Below are 16253 nucleotides of genomic sequence, written 5' to 3'. Positions count from 1 at the left end.
TTTGTGGCTGGGGCAGGTGCCAGCTCCTTTCTGTGGTTAAATGGAGATTTTTTAACTCACATCACCCCGAGTGCTCTCAGACATCCTTTCATTTCCACGCTCCCCTCTCCCTGCAGGGAGCGGGCTCTGGGTGGCCTTGGGGGTGCTTTGGGGTCTGCACCTTCCCCGAGGGGTGTCCTGAGTGCTCCGGGGCTGTGTGGTGGGACAGGAGAGCAGCAGGTGTGAGCTGCTGTCCCAGGTGTCCTGTGCTGGTCCCCAGGCCACCACTGGATGTCACTTGTAGGGCACCAAGGGCAGGAATTGCCCCTAAGATGAAGATGGCAGTGTTGGTTGCTGTGCTGTGCCCTGAGCATCTGCTCACTGCCAGGCTCTTCCCGTGCAGCTCCTGCTGTCCCCAGCTGTGCCACAGCTGTGGGGCAGCTCCAGTGCCAGGCTGAGTGGGTGAAAAGCTGCCCACCACGCCGTGCCAGTGCCTGGAGCAGCATGGGGAGAGGGTTTGGAGCAGGGCTGGGAGCACGGGGGTGGATCAGTGGGTGACAGCGGGGACGCTGCTGTCCTCAGCTCCTCTCCTCGGGGCTCAGGCGTTTCTCTCCTCTCCTGTGTGCAGTATGAGGTGTCTGGCGAGGAGCACCTCTACTCCGACTTCCCCGAGATCGATCTGTCCCAGCTGGACGCCAGCGACCTGGACTCGGCCGGCTGCTTCGGCGAGCTGCAGTGGGGCGGGGAGCGCTCGGAGACCGACTCCAGCCAGTACAGCACCGACGACTCCGAGCTCCTCCAGGTACCCACCCCGGCGGGGGCAGGGGGAGGGAGGCTGGCAGGAGGGAACACACACACGGCTATTAATATCTCCTCCCCAGCTGATTAGTGCTCCATTAATTTGTGCATCGGCTCTAAATGGGGTAAGCGGAGTAGGGCTAATGAGGAGGAGGAGGAGGAGGCTGCTGAGGCAACCCTCCTGTGCTGGATTATTCACTGGAATTGCAGCCGGGGTGCAGCGTGTCCTGTTCCATTCCTGGAATGCCAGGGCGGCAGTGCGGGGGTCTCAGCACTGGAAAAATTCCCTTCCCAGGAGCTGGAAGCAGCTGCTTCACCCTGTTCCTCACAGCAACCAGCCCATTCACCCTGCTCCTCACAGGAACCAGCCCCTGCACCCTGCTCCTCACAGGAACCAGCCCCTGCACCCCGTTCCTCACAGGAATCAGCCCCTGCACCCTGTTCCTCACAGGAATCAGCCCCTGCACCCTGTTCCTCACAGGAATCAGCCCAATCACCCTGTTCCTCACAGGAACCAGGCCCTGCACCCTGTTCCTCACAGGAACCAGCCCCTGCACCCCGTTCCTCACAGGAATCAGCCCAATCACCCTGTTCCTCACAGGAACCAGGCCCTGCACCCCGTTCCTTACAGGAATCAGCCCCTGCACCCTGTTCCTCACAAGAACCAGACCCTGCACCCCGTTCCTCACAGGAACCAGCCCCTGCACCCTGTTCCTCACAGGAATCAGTCCCTTCACCCCGTTCCTCACAGGAACCAGCCCCTGCACCCTGTTCCTCACAGGAACCAGCCCCTGCACCCTGTTCCTTTACAAGAACCAGCCCCATCACCCTGTTCCTTTACAAGAACCAGCCCCATCACCCTGTTCCTTTACAAGAACCAGCCCCATCACCCTGTTCCTCACAGGAACCAGCCCCTGCACCCTGTTCCTTTACAAGAACCAGCCCCATCACCCTGTTCCTTTACAAGAACCAGCCCCATCACCCTGTTCCTTTACAAGAACCAGTCCCTTCCTCTGTTTTGCCAGCTCTGGCAGCCCCTCTGTCGCTGGGTCCCTGCCCCCTGTGCCAGCAGGCTGCAGAGCTGGGGCAGGGGATGCTCCTGGGCACAGGCAGGACTGCTCTGTGTCCCTGTGCTCCTGTCTCTCGTCTCCTGGAGCTGTGAGGACAGGGCACAGCACAGGCAGGTTGGAAGCAGGGAGATGCAGAGGGCACCGGGCACAGAGCAGGCTGGCAGCCCCCTCACCCTGCCCAAAGCTCGTGCCATGCCCTGGCAGTGCCTGTCCTTGGGGCTGGGGTCTCTGTGCCCTCCTGAGCAGCACCCAGGCCTTCACCCCCTTGCACAGGGAGGTTGTGACCCACTGGTACCAGCTAATTACCAACCCTGGGTTACATTTGGGGAGGAGGAGGATTTCTATTTAAACAAGGAGATGAAAAAAAAAAAAGGCTCAATATTTTCTAACCTGCCCATAATAACAACCCTGTGGCTTTTATGCTGGGCTGATGCTGTGCTTGAAAATGGTCCAGCCCAGCTGAGGGACCTTCATCACGAGATGCATATTTTCCGTGAACTTCCTGGGGAAAAGATAAACAGAAAAGAAATGCAAAAGCCAGGCCGATGAGGAGCAGTGGAGTATGATGAAATGTATCCCACTGAACTTGTATGCACAGCAATCTCGTGCCAATAACAGGAGGAAAAGAAACGGAGCCAAAAATGGAGTATCCTGCTGCCTTTCCCTGGAGCCTGCTCCAGTAACTGCGAGCAAGGTTAGGGCATGGAACAAAAGATGTTTAATTTTCAAACAAGAGGAGAGAAACACGGGAGGCTGTGTGCAGGCAGCAGTCCTGCCTGTGAGCCTGACTTTACCCCCGTGCTAATTTTATCCCTGATGGTAGCCTGCTTCTCCTTGGACATGGTTTACATTCAGGTTGTGATGGAGGAGGACCAAAAAGAAGGAGCTGCTGGCTCGCTCCAGCCATTCCTCAGCTTCTGCACTCTCTTCTGGGCTTCAGCACTCTGTTGCCAGACTTGAGGGAACTCGTGGGGCTGGGTGGGACTGGGAGGGCACTGGGAAGGCTGGAGGTGCCTCAGCAGAGCCAAAGCCCAGATGAAAAGAGAAACCCAAGCCAAGCTGGAGCAGTGGGCAAGGAGGAGGCAGGAGCAGCCCCTGGTCCTGCCTGGCCCAGGGTGAGATGGGCCTTGCACTACAGCTCCCCTGACCCAGTTTTTGGGTGAACAGCATGATCTGGGGGTGCTGATGGGAGATTTGGGAGGGACTGGGGCTGTGCTCTGGACAGGGTCTCACAGAGCACTGGGTGCAGCTTTAAGTGTGAGGGCTGAGAGCCCCTGGGCAGCTGGAGGTGCCTTGTTTGGGGGCTCTCAGTGAACACAGAGCTCAGAGTGGTTGTTGTCACCAGCTGTGGCTTCAGGCCAGCGGTGCAGCCCGGGCAGAGCTTCCCCTGTGCCCTCCTGGGAGGCTGTGCCCTCGTGCCCACTGGGCAGCCCTGGCTGAGCTCAGTGCTCGTGCACTTGCAGAGTCAGGAGGATTTGGGCCAGGAGCTTTCTCCTGACAGCTCCTTTGTCTGCTGCTGTTTGCCTCGTGGTGGGCTGGGGGGACTGTGGGGAGAGGAGATGCTCTGGTTCATTCTTTCCCTGCTGGGGTGCAGGTGGACAGACTGACACTCCTCTCACAGGTCTCTCAGTGGGGTCACTGGGAAGTGTGGGAGCTGCTGTGGCTCTGCTGGTCCCTGTCCCCTCTCCAGCACCCCGGGGACCCTCTGCCCAGCCTAACCCCCCTTTTCTTCTCTGCCTGCTCCTTTCAGATAATAGACAGCGAGAACGAAGCGCTGCTGGCAGCCCTCACCGAGACTTTGGATGATATACAGGGAGATGACATGGGCCTGGCTGCCTTCCGAACTATGGAAGAGGGGGACACGCTCAACCCTGCCACCACCTCACCTGCCCCCTCCCCCAAACCCACCGCCCCGGTCACGGGGGGGCCGCCCCCGGCCCCCGAGTGTGATGAGCTGTCTCTAGTAAGAACCCACTTCCTACTGTTTAAGGTGGATTTGGATGAGCCCCAGATAAGCCGGCTGCATGGGTATGATAGGAAGCCAAGGTCTGAATTTTTTCATTCTAGGCTTAAAACTCTCTTTAACCGTCAATACCAAAGCATATACTTGTATTGTATACGTATACATGTTCTGCATCATTGCTGTCACCTCCATCACCATCCTCACGGGAACCAGCTGTGTGTATACAAACCTATCTCTGGACGGGGTGGGGGCGGGTGGCAGGGGGCTGGGGGCTGCTTTGGCACACCCACTCCTGCTTTTAACGCCATGTGCAGGTGTGGGGCTGCCCGGGGCTCTCCCTGGCTCATCCCAGCCCCGTGCCCATGGGCAGTGGTGGCTTTTCCCCCTGGCTCTGCCCTGGGCTGAGCTCCCTGCTGTCACAAGAGGGGCTTGCCTGAGTGTCAGCCCCTGCCCTTTCAGTGGGAGGGTTTGACCCTCCCTGTGCCTTCCACCAAAGCCCCTCAGGGGCTGTGTGGCCTCCAGTCCCTCCAGATTTGGTGGCTGGAGCATCCCTCTTGGTTCCCTGCAATGCTGGGGCTCCCCTTCCTGGCCAGGAGCGTTTCCTGCCATGCCTGGGAGGTTCCCTGGGCCAGGACACCCATCCTGCTCCCTCCTGCGCCTCGCAGTCCCCCCCAGAGCCCCCAGCCCGGTCCCGGGGTGTCCCCAAAAACGCAGCGAAGGGGAGGAGTGACATCCAGTGGTGACAGCGTGCATTTCCACCGCCCACGCCCCGCGCAGGGGTATATATCACACATGACCTGTATGTGTATATATAGGATGTATACGTTGCAGGGGCGGGGGGGAGCGGGAGCTGGGCGCTTCCACCCACAGGAGCCTCTCTCCTAAAGCCCCGGCTGGCATTTCCTGGCAGACCCTGACCCGGGCACCCCTTTTCTATCAGTCCCTACCCCCAGATCTGTCTCTCCTGCAGTCCCCGGTGCCTACGCAGTCGTCTTGCTGTTGAGCTGTTGTCGCCTCGGTTGTTAGCGCCACATGGGCACAATCTCAAATGTTGCTGCTGGGTGTGGGGTCTGGGTTTGTTTTTTTTTCCCTCCCCCTGACCAAAATTGGGGTTGAGTAGAAGGATAACGTGCTGACCCTGCCATCAGAAGCGGTGGCACTGCGGGTGAGCTGGGGAAAACCCCACGGTGACACGGTGCTGGGGGAGATCCTGACAGATCCCACGGGGATTTGCATCTCCAAAGCACCTTGGAAGCTCGTTAATGAGTCGAGGCCCTCTCTGGACGTTTAGGCTAAATGAGCCTCACACCGGGACTCAGCGAGCTGTCCAAACCCATCACTCACACCAGTGTAAAGCCTCTGTCACCTCAGGGCAGAAGTGATGGAGTGAGAAGCTGGGATGCCACAGCAGCCCCTGTGTGTCTGACCAGGGTTGTCCCTGGGAAGCAAATTCCCTCCTGCACACTGCCCAACCTGCCTGGGGGTCCCTGGGCTGAACGCTGACCCCCACAGGGCTGCTCACAACCAGGCACCTGCCCCACAGCCACGTGGGGTGGGAACTGCTTACCTGACCCTCCCTGCCTGATATTTTTTTGCCCCATTTTTGGGTCGGATGCTCGGGGCTGGATGTGCTCACGCGTGAGCCAAGGGGCATTTTCTCCTGCCCTCGCTGCGATGCCGACTCCTCTTCTTGCCCCTTCTCTTTGCAGCTGAAGAAGCTGCTCCTGTCTCCGTCGCCTCCGAGCTGCGAGGCCCAGCGGGACGGGAGCGCCCGGCGCCCAGGGACCCCAAAGTCCCGGCCCCCACGGCCCTGCTCCAAGGTACCGAGCCCCTGCAGCACCCACCTCCCAGCCCAGAGGGTGGTGTTGGGGAGCGTGAGCAGCCTCTGGGCTGGGCAAGGCGTTGGGACAGGCAGGGACTGTCACCCGCCGTGCTCCCACCCCTGCCTGATGCAGTCTGGGCTCTGCAAGACTTTAGGCTTTGTGCTGTGCTAAGAAGCACCTTGATCTCACTTGCACCCAGGGGGGTTCAGCTTCCCTGAGCACCCCTTAGTGAAAGCCCCATGTGCCCCATCACTGGTCACCCCCTTGCCCCTCCCTGCTGACTCTCAGCCCAAGCCAAGGCCTTTGGCCAGGATTCCCTGCCTGTCACACTGCAGAGCCCACCCAGCACCTGAGCTGGTCTGAAATCTGGCAGAAGGTGCCACCAGAGATTTTCCTGCTTTGCTAATGGTAACTGTGCAGTGCATTAGGCCTGGCCAGTTAGATTGGGTGGGAAGAGCAGCAGATCCCTCCTGGGGAGAAGGAGCATCCCTGCCTGCAGGAGGGGCGGCACTCGGGGCACGGGGCTGACCCCAGGGAGGTCGGGGTGCTGGTGAGCCACAACTGGGGGCTGTGAGGGTGTGGGGTGGCTGTTCACCTCCCCCCAGGGTCGTGGCTGTGGGGCTCAGTGCTGACTTTCTCCTCTCTCCTCTCGGAAGGTGGAGGGTCCCCGGGACAGGAGGGCGAGCGTCCCGCAGGCACAGAGCCGCAGCTGCACGGAGCTGCACCGGCACCTCACCTCCAGCCCCTCCTGCTCCCAGACCAAAGCCCCCCAGGCACCCGAGGAGTGCCCCGGCAGCAGCCACCACCCATCCCCGGGCGACTGCGCCCACCACGAGGACGACAGTGACTCCAGCGAGGACTCGCTGAGCTCCGGCGACTCGGTGGCCGCCCTGTCCTCGGCGGAGGATGGCCCTGGCAGCCAGTTCTCCTGCGAGGGGGAGCTGCACTCGGTGGTGGAGCTGATCCGCTACATGCACACCTACTGCCTGCCCCCTCGCAAGCTGCCCGCCCGCGACCCCGCTGACAGCAGAGCCCAGCCCTGCAGCAGCCCCTTCAAGAGAGCCAAACCGGACTGTGCCCCCGCGCCGGGCAGCGCCCAGAGCCGGCCGGGCTGCGCCTGGCAGGCAGCTGGCAGCTGCAAGAAGCCCGCGGCGTCCTTCTCCATCCTGAAGGAGCTGCTGGCGCGGGACCTGCTGTGTGACGTGAGCAAGCCATACCGCCTGGGCAAGCCCGTGTACGCCGCCCTGGCGCGGCCGCCCGGCTCCTGCTCCCCGGTGCCGCCCGACGGGGAGGATGCCAGCGGGACTTGCGCGTCCAGAGTGAGAGCAGCAGCAGCAGCAGAGAGGGGCGAGCCCCGGCAGAGCCCCGAGGCGGAGGCGCCGCGGGAGCTGGGGGCCCTGGAGGACGATGCTGGGAGGCAGGAGGGCACCGCGGGCGCGGGGAAGGTGGCCCGCAGGCAGGACAGTGCTCTTTACGCCGTGCGCCGCTCCAAGAGACTCAACCCCGAGCTCGGGCACTGGCTCTCCTTCCTGGAGGAGCCCCACGCCGTGCCCCTGGGCTGCAGGGAGGCCGCGCCGTGCCCGGTGCTGGAGGGCTTCTCTGCCGAAGAGCCGGCGGCCGAGGTGGAGGTGGGGGGCACAGCCCCGTCAGCAGAGCCCCAGCCCCTCTGCCTGGGCTCCCTGGGGGATGGAGAGGTGGCCACTGAGAGCCGGCGCTGTGCCCTCCTGGAGCAAACAGGTGAGAGGCTTGGGGACTCACTCTGCTTGCTGTCCCCAGCGTGCCCGTGCTGCCCGTGCCATCCCTGCCCTGGGCGAGTGATGCTGGCCGGGTGCTGGGTGCTCAGCTGGCAGCAGAGCTCTGAGCAGCCCCCCGTGTGCTGGCTGTGGGGTCCCATGCATGGGCAGCTGGGGGTCTGTTCTCTTTTGGGGTGCTTTTTCAATCTGTGGGCATCTCCTGCCTCAGTTTCCCCGTGGTTATAATGAGGTGGAGGAGTTGGTGGGGCCATAACCCAGCAAAGACCAGGTTGCCCCATCCCTGTGGGTTCTCCCTGAGTCTGGGCTCTGGGGTTCAGCTGCAGTGGTGCCCCAAAACCCCAGCAAGTTGCAGGTGCAGGAGTGGCTCAGCCCTGGCAGCGTGAGCCGTCCCTCTCAGGTGGGCAAAACCCTCAGGGGTACAGCCCCACTGGTAACCTGCTTCTCTCCTGCCTTTCAGAAACACCCAGGTGTCTCACGCTGTCCTTGGCACAAACGTAAGTGCAGGTGGGGCTGAATGAAGCAGTCTGGGGCTGGAAAGTGCCTGGGGTTGTGTGGCTGGGCAGGGCCTCTGCAGCCAGCACAGGGAGCTGTGTTTGCAGAGCACAGGGAGCTGCACTGCTGGGCACGGCTGTGGGGTGCCCCAGGGTGTGAGGAGCTGGGAGAGCCCCATGCCCAGGGCAGGGCATTTTGTGTGTGCCCTGGAGCTGCTCACCCCCCTGCCCTTGTGGGGTTACTCTGTCAGGCACCAGCTGAAGTGGGAGGGCTCACTTGTGGGAAGTCTTTTCTCAGCTTGCTTTTGGGTTTTGGGGCTGTGGTTCACCTAAACACTTGCCTGGTTTTCTGCTCTTCTCCAGTGACCCAACCTTTGGGAAGAGAAACTTTGAGCCAATGCTGACCGTGGAGCTGTGTGGGACAGCAGGTAGGACATGCTTTGAAATCTTTAGTTTTGCAAAAATGTACTCTGTGACGGAGCTCATTTACCCTAAATTCAGCCTGGAGGCATCAGTTCCAGCCTACCCAGCCGAGGGGACACCTTCATCCCCTTCGCAGTGCAGACACAGGAGACTGCTGTGCACTGCCACATCCGAGCACCAGGAGCAGCTCTGGGGAATGCGTTTGGGGTGGGAGGAGATGTTCAGGGGGCCCTGCATGGGCCAGGAGGGAAGGGAGAGCCCTCTGGTCCTTCTTGTTCCCCCAAGGGCTGCTGGATGAGGCTGTGGGGGCAGCCCAGGGCTGGGGTGGGGCAGGGCAGGCCGGAGGGGCAGAGCTGACTCCTGCCCTTTGTCCGGGGGCTCCAGGTCTCACACCGCCCACCACCCCGCCATACAAACCCGCCGAGGAGGACCTGTACAAGCCAGACATCCCCCAGGAGGCAGGGAAGGAGGAGGGGCTGGCCCCCAGCCCCGGGGACGCGGCAGCCTCGCGGAAAGCCCCCAGGAAGCACCCGGAGAGGACGGAGCTGTTGGCCCACCTGAGCCGGGCGCGCCCGCTCCCCGAGCAGCAGGGCCTGCTCAAGCGGCCCTTCTCCCGCTCCTTCGGGGACCACGACTACTGCCAGGTGCTGAAACCCGAGCCTGCCCTGCAGAGGAAGGTGCTCAAGTCGTGGGAGCCCCCGAGCCAGGTGGAGACGGAGCACAAGAGGAGGGTCCCGGCCGCCCACTACCAGGGGCTGGAGCTCGGCAAGGACGCGGGCACTGAGATGTTCTGGAAGGACGGCGCCAAGCAGCTGAGAGACCAGGAGATCAGAGCCAGCTTAACGAAGCACTTTGGCTTTCTGGACAGTGCCCTCGACGACGACGACATGGTCTTCTGCAAGACCCCCGAGTACGACACCGTCTTTGAGGACAGCTGCAGTGAGAGCGGCTCTCCCGTGGAGGAGGATGAGGAGGAAGAGGAGGAGGAAGAGGAGGAGCATGGCGACAGCAAGCTGTGCCTGAGGAGAAGCGCCCTTTCCAGGAGCAGTTTGCATTACTGCTCCCGGAGCAGGTCCAGCTCGGGCTCCTCGTGCTGCCGCTCGCGGTCACCTGCCAGCAGACGCACCTTCAGGTAGGGGACACGGGGACACTGGCACTGCTTTTGTCCCCTGAATTTTCAGCGTGGTGCAGGGCACCCCCAGTGCTCTCTGCTCCGCTGAGAGCCCAAGTAGTAAAGATGCTAATTAATGAAAGAAAAACTGTGAAAAGAATTGGTGCTGCAAGTCGTAAAGATGCTGATTAATGAAAGAAAAACGATGGAAATAATTTGTGCTGCATCAGTCACTGCTGCAAGTGTCAGCCATGGCCTGAGGAAGCAGTGGAGGACTGAAGCAGCCAGGGGGTTCCATGGCAGGGCATGGGCAGGACCCAGGCCTGGGAAGGGGCAGGACCCTGGCATCTGTGAGAAAAAACTTCTCAGTGTCCTTTCCAGTGAGTCCAGACCCCAGTCTCTCCCTGGCTCCCAGTGCCCCCGAGTGCCCACCCACTCCTGTGGGTGTCTCAGCTTCTCACTGATGTTTGAAGCTTTCCCAGCAGCTCCCCCAGCCCTGGGCTGACCTCCTGTCCCTCCTTGCAGGTGTGAGAACGGCGAGCAGTGTCAGGGTGGCAGCGGGCAGCGGGGCCAGCTGAAGAAGAGACGGGAAAAGGCCATCGTAAGTGAGGGGGGACCCACGGGGACACAGCAAGCCCAGCCCTCGGCTCATCTGCTCCAAAAAGCAGCAGTGGAGCCCGTTAGCCCTGGCTTCAGCATCCCTTGGTGCCAGGCCAGTGTTAAACAAGGACAGGGGGTGGTGGGGGGAGGGAAACCCAACGTGCAGCAGAAGCCGCCAGCGATTGGCAACACACGGAGTCCTTGGCACAGGGATGCCCAGAGCCTCCCACGCTGGTGCCTCAGTGCACTTGGCACTGGCAGCTTGTGGGGTGAACTGGGGAATCCCTGATGTCACAGACATCCTCGTGCACCATGAGCCTGTGGGCACAGGGAGGGAGCTGGGAGAGGAGTGGCCACGTGGGAGAGCAAATTGGTGCTCCCTAGTGTTGTGCACACACACTCTCACACTCACACATGCTGCTTTGGCACTTTTTCCTGCCATGCAACTGGATTTTGCCCCTGGCAGTTCTTGGGACTATATTCCACATTTGCCAGGAGAAGTAGAAGAATGCAGGAGAATTTTAAAAGAGAAGAAGGGACGGTGGCTGCTCCAGCCTGGTTATGCTGTCCTGGGGGTGACACTGTGACCTGACTCCAGATCCTGGAGATGTCAGGCTGTGTCCATGGCAGTGTTTCCCAGTGCTGGCTGCAGGGGCTCCTCCACAGCCCAGCAGCAGCACAGAGGTGCAGGGTCCAAGCCTGAAAGCTTTTGGTTGCTTTGGCAGGGGGAAGGCCGGGTGGTGTACATCAGAAACCTCTCCAGCAGCATGAGCTCCAGCGAGCTGAAGAAACGCTTCGAGGTGTTTGGTGAAATCGTGGAGTGTCAGGTCCTGACCAGGACTAACAGGTGGGTGGGCAGTGAGCTGTGGCCCAGGGCTCCAGCAGCTACAGGCAGCTCCTCTCCTCAAACCCCACAGCACTGCCAGGCAGTGCCACATCAATCCCTGGCTCAGCCGAGCCCTCGGTCTTGGTGCTTTTCTCAAGGAGATTCAGTGTGTCCAGAGCTCCACGGGCATCTGTGGGATGGAGGAGTGGAAGAACGACGGGCCAGGGGTGTAGTGCTGCATCTCAAGGGCTGTGGGGCTCATCACATGTTGAACTTTGGTTCTCAGGGGGGAGAAGTACGGCTTCATCACGTACCGCTACTCCGAGCACGCCGCCTTATCGCTGAAGAACGGCCCCTCGCTGAGGAAGAGGAACGAGCCCTCCTTCCAGCTCAGCTCTGGTGGCCTGGGGCGCTTCTTCTGGACCAGATACGCTGACCTGGGTGAGGAAGCAGCAGCTGCTTTGTCTCTTTTATCAGCACAGAGCTGTTACAGCACACTGCACCGCTGAGCCCCGGTCCCTCAGGGATCCCAAACGCCTTCAGAGCCTGCAGGAGAAGCCCCACTGCCTTTCCTGGGGCTCATGGGGCTGCTCGTGGCTCAGACAGGTGGATTGGGGAACTGGGGAGAAGGAGAGAAACTGGTGTGAGGCCTCAGGGTGTGCTGGCTGCAAAATGTAGCATCACAGCCTGAGGTGCTGGGTCTCAGCTGAGCGCAGCCCTTCCTGTGTCTGCTGAGTTTCTGCACGGTGCTGGAGGCTTTCCAGCAGAAAACTCCCTTCCCAGGCATTAGAGAAGGCAGTCAGCAGCGTTTCATTAGCCCAAGAGGTGATGTGGGTGGTTTGCTGCTCTGCAGGACAGATTCACCAGGCTGCACATGCACTCTGGAGCCAAAGTGGCAGCACTGAAATGTGCTGTGGTCGCATTAATCCTTTCAGTGCTTCAGCAAGGTCTCAGTGACTGTGTCTCCAGGGCTGCAGCCTGAGCTGAGGGCCAGGAGCCAAACCCTGTGTTAGCTCTGCAAGAGAAATGTGTCCCAGGCTTTGCCCAGCCTCCTTGCTTCAGGTGTTTCACCAACGCTGCATGTTTATTTCTGTACCCTCTGCAGAGGCTGAAGGGTTCTGGATATTACTGATGAGTGAAAGACTGAGGTCCAGAAAATAAAGCCCCAAGTCTTGACTTTCCTCCAGATACCCCATCTGATTCAAGTACTCCCTGAATTTTTATCACCTTGCAGTATCTGTTCTGCTTAGAGCAGCCATCCCTTGACTTTGATTGTGGGCACAAATGTCCATTGTTCATCTAAATAATCCCAGAGCCTCCCATTTTGGGCACAGAGAAATTAGGAACCAGGTAGCACCCCATGAGGAAGATGGTGACTGCGCAGTGCTGTGGGGAGGGGGTCCAGAGCTGTCCCCCCTGCCTAAGAGAAGCCCCCTCAGTGCTCCTCACCTGATTTCTGCAGAGCCACAGTCACCCCCTTCCTGCACAGCACAGCTCATTCCTAAAACCCTGCTCATCTCATCGCAGGATGAGAAGGGCAGCCTCCAGGCAGAGGAGAAATGCAACCACACCATTCAAAAATATACACCCAGAAAGTTAAGCTGCTGTGAAATGAGGCAGCCTTGGTTCTGCTATGGGCTGAATTCCCTGGGCTTTCCAGGGGCACTCTTGTTCAGCTCCTGGCACAGGGCTGGCAGTGGAGCAGGCTGGCACAGCTCCTCTGGGATGGCCCTGTGTCAGCCCCTCCAAATTCAGCTGCACCCAGCAGATTTTTTCACCCCTGGCAGTGAATGCCAGTTGTGTGTGCCCTGCCCAGCTGGGCCTGGCTGCAGCCCCTCTGCCCCAGCTCTTTTCAGTGTCACCATCACCGCAGTGTCCAGCCTGGCTGGGCAGTGAGCAGTGCCCTGCCGTGCCTCGGTTTCCCTCCCCATGAGGCAGACAGGACGCTGATCCCTCCCTGACCCAGCTCTGTCCCTGCCACCCCCAGATTGCGGCACGGACGAGTCCTCCCCAGCTGCGGTGAAAAGCAAGTACGAGACCATGGATTTCGACAGCTTGCTGCAGGAGGCCCAGCTCAGCCTGCATCGGTAACAGCCTTAACCTTGGAGGAATACCTCAATACCTCAGTCAAGGCACTTCCAATATGTTTACGTTTTCAAAGAAATTATTCAAGTCTATGGCAAGCGAGAGAGCGAGAGAGAGCGAGAGCACGCCCGCGAGAGAGAGACTGCTGTCCCCTGATCGATGTTTACATTGAACAAAGCTGCTTCTGTCTGTGAGTCCCCATGGTGTTGATGTCTCACTGCCACACGTTAGTCCCCCCCTCTGCTTCTGACTGGTTGTTTTAGGGTGAGCCTAGGAGCCCCCCGGCCCCTCTTCCCCCTCCCAGCCCTCCCCATGCTCCCGCTGTGGAGTTGCAGCTGTGTTCACCATAACATTTTTTTGTCCGTAGTGTGTGATGATGAAATTGTTCATTGTGAATAGAATCAGGATTATAAACTAATTTTTAATAGAAGAAGAGAAGAAAAAAAAAAGTATATACTTAAAAAAAATGTATTTATGGCTCAGATGTACTGTAATTCAGATTTATTGTACCGCTTCCTTGATTTTTAACTATGCACTGTAATGAGGCACTTGCCACTCAGCAAATGGGGGGTCAGAGCAGTCACAGAGCTGACATTCCCCTGCCTCCCCTGCTGGCAAACCGGGGTGCTCGGTGCTTGCCCCGGGGTCACCCACTTTGCTGTCAAAGCCATTCTTCGTGCTGGCGTGGCCCGAGCCCCCAGCATCACCCCCGTGCTGGGCTGGGTCCTGGTGGGTGATGGATGCAGCTTTGCAGGCTGCAGAGGGTGGGAGAGGGATGCACTGCCTGCAGCCAGCGCTGCTCCGGCCTCCGCTGCCTTTGGAGCCTCCAGAGAGGGGCTGGGGGCTGCAGCCAGCCAGGCCTGACCTGCTGGGTCCTGCTGCCACAGCCTGGGAGGGAGATGGATGTCTCCAGTCCGTGTGGAGGAGCTGGCTCCTCTCCAGCTCCTTGGATGGCTGGGAGACTGGCCAGGCCCTGTGGCTTGATCCACACTCGCTTCCACACCCTGCAAAGCAAGCGGGGCAAGGAGACCTGTCTGTGCTTCCCACTGGGCAGCCAGCCCCAAATCCAGCCTGAAGCCCAGCCCCAAATCCAGCCCAAAGTCCAGCCCCAAGCCCAGGGAGGCGGGGTGGGCACACTGAGCACCCCCCAGCACCCTGCCCCGTAGCTGATAAGCCATACACGTCCCAGCACCTGGATCCGTCCAGCGCCCCGGGGCACAGCTCTGCCTCTGGCCAAGGGCCCTCGGCGCTGCATCTAAGTGGAAAATGAACTTGTGGACTTGCCCTCCATGTGTGGGTGTGGTGGGAAGGGGACACAGCCCCCCACCGGCCGCAGCAAAGCCCACCACCAGCCGGCCAGAGGCACTGTTTTCCCAAGGGAGCGGGAACCTCGCTGCTCCTCAAGCCATTGCCACCTCCTCCTTTTATTTTTGAGCCCCAGAGACCACTAGGGATTCAGCCATCCTCTGTAGATAGAATATTATAGCCTTAACTCTGCCAATAGATAGATTAGAGTCTCCTGGGGCCTCCCCTCCCCGTGGCCTGGGGGTTCTCTCCCCGGTTCCCTGGGTATGTTCCGTCCTGCAGGGAGAGCGACCAAAGCCTCGGAAATGGCACAAGATGTGACGCCAGGAGCCGCAGCCCTGCCAGGGTCGGCCCCTGGAGCGCAGCTGGGCTCTGGCAGGAGCAGCAATGCCGACACCAGCACAGTTCCCTGGCTGTTCCCTCGGGAGAGCCGTGGTTCTGACAACACCCAGCCCGGCAGCGCCGGGGCCCGGAGGCCACCGCGGGGTCCCCGCCCCGCCGCCGGTGACGAGCACTGCCAGGGAACAGTCCTTGTGCCATTCCAGCCTCAGCAGTGAAATCTGGCACCTCTCCCACCCCAAATCCCACGGTTCTCATCCCACCTTAGCGACCACGAGCAGCTCTGGCCGAGACTGAGCATCTGCTATTGGCAATTGCCTCATTGTAGCTTTGCCTTTTTCTGTCCTAGTATTTCCTCACGATGATGATGATGATGTTTACATGTGATTGCTATAGAGCTTATGTAGAATGTATATAGCGACACATTTAGGGTGGGTAGTACTGTCCTGTGCTGTGCTGATGTTTTTCAGAAAACGATCAATCCAAAAGAAAAAAAACCAACCAACAAAAAAAAAAAGAAAAAGAGAAAGAAAAAAAAAAAAAAAGAAAAGCAAATAAGTGGAATTCTTCCATCTCCCACTCAGCTGGGGGCACCCATGGCTGGGCCCTGCTGGGGATGCATCAAGGGTGGTGGAGGGAAGGGTTAGTGCAGAGCTGGGGGGCTCCAGCCCACGCCAGGGGATCACTCAGTCACTTCCCAAGCACTGGTTTTGGCAGAGCCAGGCCCAGAATTTCCCAGTGTTTTCCTGTGGCTGGGTGCCCTGGGTCGGCCCCAGCCCTGCTGCTGGGTCCCGAGGCTGGTGCTGGGGAAGGGGAGGGCTGGTCCTGCACAGAGCCCATCAGTACTGCAGCCCTAGGGTAGGAAGAGATGCAATAAGTGGTCTTTGTGGTGCCTGAAGCCTATAAGTGGGGTTGAGTTTTCTATTTTTTTTTTTTTTTTTTTTTTTTTTTTTTTTTTTTGGTTTTTACTTTTTTTCCTTTCACCTGGGATGGTTTGTTTTCCCTCCTCCCCCAAAAAAATCTTTCTTTTCCAGACTTATGCACTATGCTCAGAGCCCCTTGGGCTGTGTGCTGCCTGCCCTGGGGCTTCCCCCACCTTTTAGGACTGGGTGACAAATAAATTTCCACTTGATTTTTTTTTTTTTTTTAATTTTGTGGGTTGTTTTTTTTTTTACTCTAAAGGTGTCTTTAGCTCACAGTGCTCGAGTCTGCAGGAAGATGGGTCGGGCACAGGGGCAGGTGAGAGCTCCCTCCTGAGCTGCCTAAGGTTTGGATGCTGACAGGGAAATGGGGCAGGAGCAAAGCAATGCCCAGGCACTGCTGCCAGGGAAGCCAGAGGTGCCCAGAGCTTTGCAGGAGCTGCCAGGGACTGGGGATCCCCCCTTTCCCAAGGATTGCCTTTCCATCCCACCCAGCCTGTGGGACCCCTCACAAGGCCTGGGGCTGTGGGATGGGCAGGAGAAACTGAGAGCAAAAGGGTTTATTCTGGTAGGCAATAAGTCAGGAGCAGATTTATTTTTTTAAAACTGTGTAAGTATAGAACGTCCCCCAGCCGTTTCCTGCAGGTGCTGTGGGCAAATGCTGAATGTGTGAAGAGTTTTCTGATAAAATGCCCCTTTGCTTGTTTTGCACAGGTTTGCCCCAGAAAAACTCGTTGTTCAGGGCGGGGCAGCAGGTTTCTGGCTG

At 59.3% G+C, this 16253-nt stretch overlaps 1 protein-coding gene across 1 annotated transcript in view; it reads left to right on the top strand.

Moving 5' to 3' along the window:
• PPARGC1B (PPARG coactivator 1 beta) overlaps positions 1-15741 on the top strand; it is a 45487-nt gene extending 29746 nt beyond the window's left edge. The window contains exons 2-12 of the mRNA XM_064388150.1: positions 608-781; positions 3598-3810; positions 5520-5630; positions 6290-7370; positions 7845-7881; positions 8242-8306; positions 8686-9433; positions 9938-10013; positions 10738-10859; positions 11125-11279; positions 12826-15741. Coding sequence (XP_064244220.1) covers positions 608-781; positions 3598-3810; positions 5520-5630; positions 6290-7370; positions 7845-7881; positions 8242-8306; positions 8686-9433; positions 9938-10013; positions 10738-10859; positions 11125-11279; positions 12826-12929 — 2886 coding nt within the window. The 3' untranslated portion in view covers positions 12930-15741. The remainder of the gene's footprint in view (positions 1-607; positions 782-3597; positions 3811-5519; positions 5631-6289; positions 7371-7844; positions 7882-8241; positions 8307-8685; positions 9434-9937; positions 10014-10737; positions 10860-11124; positions 11280-12825) is intronic.
• The last annotated feature ends 512 nt before the right edge of the window (positions 15742-16253 follow it).

This window comes from Passer domesticus, chromosome 13 (assembly GCF_036417665.1).
Source record: "Passer domesticus isolate bPasDom1 chromosome 13, bPasDom1.hap1, whole genome shotgun sequence".
NCBI lineage: Eukaryota > Metazoa > Chordata > Aves > Passeriformes > Passeridae > Passer > Passer domesticus.
This window is presented reverse-complemented; position numbering and strand designations above follow the sequence as displayed.